The sequence below is a fragment of the Somniosus microcephalus genome, chromosome 21 (genome assembly GCF_052327205.1).
Source record: "Somniosus microcephalus isolate GS21.2 chromosome 21, FLI_Smic_1.0, whole genome shotgun sequence".
Classification (NCBI taxonomy): domain Eukaryota; kingdom Metazoa; phylum Chordata; class Chondrichthyes; order Squaliformes; family Somniosidae; genus Somniosus; species Somniosus microcephalus.
Genome location: NC_141007.1, coordinates 57,318,258 through 57,326,440, shown reverse-complemented (window position 1 = coordinate 57,326,440; position 8,183 = coordinate 57,318,258). Strand labels below are relative to the sequence as shown.

The following is an 8,183-nucleotide window of genomic DNA, read 5'->3' as shown; positions in this document are numbered from 1 at the left end:
GCTTCCAACCCTATATCCTCTCTATCACAAGGACTGCCTACTTCCACCTCAGTAACGTTGCCTGTCTTTGCCCCTGCCTCAGCCAACCTCCTGCTAAAATTCTCATCCATGCTTTTGTCTCCTCCAGACTGGACTATTCCAATGTTCTCCTGCCTGCCTCCTATGCTCCATCATTCTTGTTCTTGCTGATCTATATTGGCTCCTGGTATCCCAACGTCTCCAATTTAAAATTCTCAACCTTGCATTTAAATCCCTTAATGGTCTTTCCCCTACCTATCTCTGTAACCTCCTCCATCCCTAAAACCCCTCCAGAACTCTCTATTCCTCTGCATCTGGCTTCTTGTATATCCCTGCTCCCTTTACTCCACCACTGGCAGCCATTTGAGCCCCACACGCCAAAATTCCCTCCCTAAATTCCTCCTTCTCTTCACCTCCTTCTCTTCCTTTAAGACCCTCTTAAACCCCACCTCTATGACCTAGCTTTTAGTCACCCCTCCTAATATCACCTTCCCTAGCTTGGCGTCTATTTTTGTCTGATTACATCTCTGGGAAGCACCTCGGGATGTTTTTTATGTTAAAGGTGTTATATAAATGCAAGATGTTGATGCAATAAACAGTGAAAAGGTAAATCAGGATAACTACAAACGAAAGCATTATTGGAGGCATAAGTTCAAATTAGTAAAAGTCAAATTTAGGACAGATTTCAGTAAATTCTTCACACACAGAGTGATCACCCCCTTTCCCTTCCCTTAAGGTAAAAGAGCTTAAAATTTGTTTGCAAGCGAAATATAGCCTTTTAGTGGGAGGGTCAACCATTTTCTCCTCAATTAGCCGGCAGGTCAATATTATTCATAGGCAAACATTCTGAACTCAGCAAATACACAAATTATAGATAGTGCTCAAAGCAACACATCTGACTGGGATAAATGTCATTTATTCACATATCACTAAAAATGTTGCGGCAGGCTGGTATGAGCAATATGTATTAATCCACCATACTTTCTTTCCTGTCTATCTTGTGTACCTATACTAGTATTATGCTACATTCACACATTGTAAGTGAACAGGAGGGACAGTAAAGACGTGAAAGAGAAGGTCCACGTAGTATTGTTTCACCCTGGTAAAAACTCTGATTTGTTAGCCTGGTAAAACATCAGTAAAATTTACCGATATCTACACATTCATAGATGCAAATATTTTACCATGCATTTCACAGAGTAACATTTTCTGAACTTTGGTCTCTATTACATTCTTAATTTCAGCTGGCCCAGAAATTCGGGTCGGGGGCTTCCCGCGGGTGTAAGCCCCCGACCTGCACTTACCTTGCGCGCCGGCCGTTGAGCTGTGGGCCCCCGTGGTATTCCGATCCTGGGTCTGGTCCAGCTGCCGGCGCGCAGTGCTTGTGTATCCCAGGGGTGCCGTTAGTTCGATGCATCCCCTGGGATCACGTGGGCCATGGAGAGCCAATCGGAGCAGGGAATGCTCCATTCATAAGATTGACAGGAAGGCCTGTCAAAAGTTATAAATACTACGGCCCCAAAACAGCACTAAATCTTCAAATAAATTTTTAAAAAACATCACATTTTTTAAATAAACTATAAATTACATGAAATAACTATTTTAAACAAAAATTTAAATTTTTGAAAAAAATTATTTTATTTTCTAACAGGGCTAAAAATAAACTTACCTTGCTTTAAAGTATTTAAAAATAATAAACCTGTGGAAAAAATGTTTTAATTTTAATTAATTCACCACTTACTTTGTAAAAAGCAGGCCTTGCGCCTGCTTTTTATATGTGTAACTTCTGGAGACTTACCCTCCCGGGAAAACCTGCAAAAAAAAACGAAGTTCGATGCGCACGCGCAGCCTCTCCTGCGCACGCGTTCGACCTCTGAACCCCTTCGTTCAGGGGAACGGAAGTGCCGGTTTCCCACACATGCGCAGTGTATGCAGGAAACTGGCACTTCCATTGGGCCTACGGGTGAGTACCCCGTGCGTGCTCACCCGTGGAGACCCGAATTTCTTGGCCTATATAAGCTACTTGGTTATTTTTGCTTTTGAATATATTTTGTGAATTAACCTATGGCTTTGCTGCTTAAATATAGTAAATTACAACTTGAATAGCTTCAACCATCTTACTGACAATTCGCATTATTAACTGTAGAATAATATGCTTCTCCGCCATGGTCCAGCTGAATGGCGCTGCCCTTGCTTGGTTCCACTCTTACCTATACAATTGTAGCCAGAGAATCTCCTGCAATGGCTTCTCTTCCTGCCCCCACATTACAGTTGGAATCCCTCAAGGATCTATCCTTGACCCTCTCATATTCCTCATCTACATGCTGCTCCTTGCTGACATGGCATCAGGTTCCATGTGCATGCTTACGACACCTAGCTTTACCTAGCTAAGACTTGCAGAAGGGGTGTGTAATTGGCAAATTAATTTCAATATGGATTAAGTGTGAGGAAGAATAAGGAGGCCACCTACTTCTTGGAAAATACTGTAAGCATCCAAATGGAGTAGAGGAGATTCACAAATCATTAAAGGCAGCAATGCAGATTTACAAAGCCATAAAAAAATGCAAACAAAGCACTGGGTTTCATTTCTAGAGGAATAGAATTCAAAAGCAGAGGAGTTATGTTAAACTTGTAGAGCTTTGGTTCTGGCCTCCATATTACAAAGGGATACAGAGGCACTGAATAAAGTGCCAAAAAGATTTACAAGGATGATACCAGAACAGAGGTTATAGCTACCAGGAAAGACTGAATAGGCTGGGGTTCTTTTCTCTAGAAAAGAGAGGCTAAGGGGTGACCTGAAAGAGGTCTTTAAAATTATTAAGGATGTCAATAGGGTCGATGCAGAGAAGATGTTTCTGCTTGTGGGGAGTCCAAAACTAAGGGCTATAAATATAAGATAGTCACCAATAAATCCACTAAGGAATTCAGGAGAAACTTCTTTACTCAGAGAGTGGCTAGAGAGTGGAACTCGCTACCACATGGAATATCTGAGATGAATGGTATAGATGCATTTAAGGGTAAGCTAGATAAGTACATGAGGGGGAAAGGAATAGAAGGACCTGTTGATAGGGTGAGATGAAGCAATGTGGGAGGAGGAGGCTCATGAGGAGCATAAACACCGGCATAGACCTGTTGGGCCAAATGGCCAGTTTTTATGCTGTAAATACTATGTAAAATTATATATCTACCTCTCGAACTACCCTCCATGTTGTCTGTCATCTAGTCCTGCATGAGCTGCAATTTTCACCAAACATTGGGAAGCCATTGACTTCAGCCCCCATCTCCCCCACTCCCACAAACTCAGTTCACTTGCCACCAATTTCATCCCCCTCCCCAGCCACTGTTTCATGCTGAACCAGACTGTGCAACTTTGGCGTCCTATTTGACCCTCAGTTGAGCTTCCAACCCCATATCCTCCCCATCACAAAGACCTTCGACTTCCACCTCCATAAAACCGCCCATCTGTGCCCCGCCTCAGCCCATCCGCCATGCTTTAGTCACCTCCAGACTCGACTATTTCAATGTTCTCCTGGTCAGCCTCCAATCCTTCACTCTCCATAAACTTGAGCTCATCCGAAACTCTGCAGCCCTTATCTGAACCCGCGCCAAGTCCTGTTCACCCATCACTCCTGTGCTTGCTGATCTATACTGGCTCTTGGTGCACCAATGCCTCAAATTTAAAGTTCTCATCCTCCTGCTCAAATCACTTCATGGCCTCGTCCCTCCCTATCTCTGTAGCTTCCTTCAGCCCTACAACCCTCTGAGAACTTTGGCTTCTTACCCATCCATCATTCCCTTCACCCCACTATTGGCGGCTAATTCTTCAGCTAAGCCCTTAGCTCTGGAATTCTCTCCCTAAATCGCTCTGCCTCTCCACCTTTAAGACCCTTCTCAAAATCTACCTCTGACCAAGCTTTAGTCAAACCTCGTAATTTCTAAATCTTTGGTTCAGTATCTATTTTAGTCTGATGAAGCACCTTCGGATGTTTTAGAATAAAATAGAAACTGTCGGACCAGAAGTGGAGGCCCTTGAAGGTAAGTAAAAATCTTACTTTTGTGCGACCACAAGAAGTAGGAGTGTTGCTCCGGACTCCACAAAAATAGTTGGGCTGCTGCCACCTCAGGGTACCCATTTTGCGTTCCCAAAACGCTCCCGAACCTCCGCCCATCCACCAACTTTGCTGTTGGCTGGATGGTTTTGGGCTGCCCAATATTGCACCTGGCGAGTTGCCTCTGGACTCCTGTTAGGGACGGGCAGTTCGCCGGCTCCATTTAAATGAGGTGCCACTGTTAAAACAGACCGGGCTTCCCCCCCACCCCGGACAGTTTGCTCGTGAAATTGGCCAGCTGGCCACCCGGGAGTTAAAATTCCCCGTTGTGACAAAAATATAATGAGACATGAAAGTAAATGAAGGAACAAAAGTCTGAATATTGCACAGCATTAAGTTTACCTGTAAATACTTGTATCGCCACGAATTACCAGAAAAATAGTTCTTGCTGACATTAAAAATATTGCAACTAAATGTTAAGTCACTTTAACAGTATATAGCTTTAAATATGTGCAATCTTTGGAGTATGTATTTATCTATAAGATTTAATTAAATTCATCTCATCAGTTTCTCTGAAAATATCATTTGTTATTCATACTTGTGTGAACCTCACTGTGCAAACTAAGTGCAAATAGATAATACAGTAATTTGCATGCAAAAATATTATTGTCATGTTCATACTGCACGTTCATCTTTATTCAAATAAAAAACACTGAAAATTGGAATTTCCTTTGCACAATTTTTATTTACATTGAGTTTGATGAAATAACAGTGTATTAAATTCAGAAACTTTTGGTTCCTGGTGGGTTATATCCTCTCTATACTTTTTTCTGACAAACATGTATTGTTTCCAACATACACTGTAGCCGAAATCTACAAACAATTCATGGTTCTGATCACACAAGTCATCAGTTTCTTGTTGTATTCCAACCCATCAAATACTGTCAACACAGACAAAATGCTATTTACGCAAAACCTGTCTTGTCCACCAAATTCTCTGACAAACTGAGAATCTTTTGATAGTTGTTAAAAGTTGACAGGTTAAGTCAAACTCTTTGCTGAATGCAAAAGAATGTAATAATCCCACAGAACAGATCAGAATATAAAACTGAAATGATTTCAGTCTGTAAAACTTATCAGATAAGTGCTGCAATAGATATAAAATACATTATGTCATGAAGTCTCCTACAAAGTTGTTTTATTCTAATTTTTGTTTGTGTGTTATCTTTAAAGGAGGTGACATTAATGTAGAATAAATTGTACTCAAAATGAAAGATAAAAAGAGCCCCTATGCATGCATTGTAAACCACGTCACAGTCCCAGGCTAGGGATTTATTTACAAGTACTTATTTTTCATCTGCAGTTTTATAAAATATATTTAACCTGTGCTCATAAATGTCGTCATCTTTTTAAATTGATTGATTTTGATTGATTACTGAAATGCCAACCCCCAGGATATGTGTTGCATTTCGGGGCGGTTATATTATGATACCATGCAAATGAGGGAAATAAGCTATACCACATATTTCCTGTCATTTGTACCCTAACAATGCTGGGTCCTAGGGGTGCCTGGGCATCCAGTATTGCTATCGGCATTGGGGTTTAGTTAAATCTGAAAAGGCCAGTTTGTCTACTGCAATTGATTGTAGAGCAATTGATTGAATTACAGAAACAAGCCTATCTGAAAATTGGGAATTCAAAAAAAATTAAAATTTCCTCAGACAGGTCTCGTCCTGGTGTGAACGATCACCCACAGGAAGCACAAACTGGGGAATTGTGCGGGTGCTGCCCAGAATTTTCAGTCCATTAAATTGTATCTTATAGTACAAAGAGTGAGACTTCTCAGGTGTATACATGCAACTGGATTATTAGATTACCAGGTATGTGACGTACTGAATGATATAATGGGCTTTCAGTGTTGGAATCTCTCCAATGCAGTACTCTCTATGCAAACGGATCATAAAATAAAAAATTAGTTCCCACATTAAGCCCTAATGATCTGAGATTATCTTTAAGTCTTTCCCATTTTCTACCAATCAGCTGATCAAGTAGATCAATTTGTTCAAATAAAGGATTTAGAAATTGTAGTCTCCTGACAATTTCCGGGTTAGTGTACAGAAGCTGGCTTAGAGATTCACACTCAGCACAGTTGCCATATTCGCAATGTTTATGAGTTACTAGAATTGGATCATAATTAATGTCTGTGAGCATATTGTGGCATTTCTCACAAGGTGCTCTGGGAATTAAGCTTATAGGTTGACTGAGAATTCTGCTAATTTCAAGGGAGTTAGGCAACTGGACACCTGATGGGAGATAATGTTGTCTGTCTGGTGTAGTGCCGAGTGCAGGAGGGTTTATCTTAAAAGCTATGGATTGTACTTCAGGGGGAAATCTAAAAGCTTGTTTATTAAACCAGTTGCCAATACATACTGCCAGGCAAATGGCCTTGTGCCATGTTCGATAGCACAATATATCTATCATAATTTCTTTCTGCTTCCTTCCTTTACATGACACTGAAGCACCAAAATAATTATCTGTTGTCTGCCTTCCGAAATCAACATCCCAAAAATGGCAGTAGCTGATGACTGTTGACACAAAGACATTTCCACATTTGCTGCTTTCAGCATCAGTAATTTCCACAAACATTTGTTCAGTCAGATCCAACAGACAATTCAAAACTTCATCAACCTTTCTTGTTTTTGTGATTTCAACAACCTGTAAAACAAACACGTACCAATCAATAAAGAAACAACTTGCATTTGTATAACAACTTGCATGGCCCCAGGGCAGCCCAAAGCACTTCACAATCAATGAATTACTTTGGAAGTAAGTCACTGTTATGTAGAGAAATATTGAAATGTGATAAACAATGGGGGGGGGGGGCAGGGAGGGAATGTTAACCCCCCACAATGGGTGGGAGAGGGTCAGAGGGGGTTAAATTGTTAAATATGTGAAACCCAACCCCAATCCACCGCAAACGTCCCTACTTCTGGTTTAACCACGGCGGGTTGGTTGGTGGCTGAGTAATCCGCTCTGGGGAGGCAGGTCCAAGTTTATAATATTTAAATGAGGCTGCATTCCTCAGATTTTGACAGCCATTTATATTTAATGGCTGCGGGCTGGGTTTCCCAGGGTGCTAGGTCATGTCAGAGATGATGGCCTTGATTGGATGGCCAGCCACTGTGTAGTGATCTTTGAACACTGAAGCTAAAGGACTTACAAGGTAGAGTCTTAACCTGGCACATTTCCTTAAATCCTACCAGCAGAAACTTTTAAGGAAAACAGTACAGAACCTTGGAGTGCAATAGGTCCTGGATAAACATAGTAACATAGAAGATAGGAGCAGGAGTAGGCCATTCGGCCCTTCAAGCCTGCTCCGCCAATCAATGAGATCATGGCTGATCATCCAAATTCAGTACCCTGTCCCTGCCTTCTCCCCATATCCCTTGATCCCTTTAGCCTCAAGAAATATATCCAACTCTTTCTTGAATATATTTAATGAACTGGCCTCCACCGCCCTCTGTGGCAGAGAATTCCACAGGTTCACCACTCTCTGGGTGAAGAAATTCCTCCTCATTTCAGTCCTAAATGGCTTACCCCTTATCCTTAGACTATGACCCCTGGTTCTGGACTCCCCGGTCATCAGAAACATCCTTCCTGTATCTAGTCTGTCCAGAGCTGACAGAATTTTATAGGTTTCGATGAGATCCCCTCTCAATCTTCTAAACTCCAGTGAGTATAAGCCCAATCTCTCCTCATACGTCATTCCTGCCACCCCAGGTATCAGCCTGGTGAATCTTCGCTGCACTCCCTCCATGGCAAGAATGTCCTTCCTCAGGTAAGGTGACCAAAACTGCACACAATACTCAAGGTACGGTCTCACCAAGGCCCTGTACAACTGTAGCAAGACATCCTTGTTCCTGTACTCGAACCCTCTTGCTACGAAGGCCAACATACCATTTGCCTTCTTAACCGCCTGCTGCACCTGCATGCTTACCTTCAGCGACTGGTGCACAAGAACACCCAGGTTTCTTTGCACTTCCCCTTCTCCCAATCTATTGCCATTCAAATAATAATCTGCCTTCCTGTTTTTGCCACCAAAGTGGATAACCTCAC

At 41.9% G+C, this 8,183-nt stretch overlaps 1 protein-coding gene across 1 annotated transcript in view; it reads right to left on the bottom strand.

The window, feature by feature from the left end:
* Window positions 1-4,773: 4,773 nt before the first annotated feature.
* Window positions 4,774-8,183, bottom strand: part of LOC147102845 (uncharacterized) — a 30,901-nt gene continuing 27,491 nt past the window's right edge. The window contains exon 4 of the mRNA XM_085963728.1: window positions 4,774-6,782. Coding sequence (XP_085819854.1) covers window positions 6,012-6,782 — 771 coding nt within the window. The 3' untranslated portion in view covers window positions 4,774-6,011. The remainder of the gene's footprint in view (window positions 6,783-8,183) is intronic.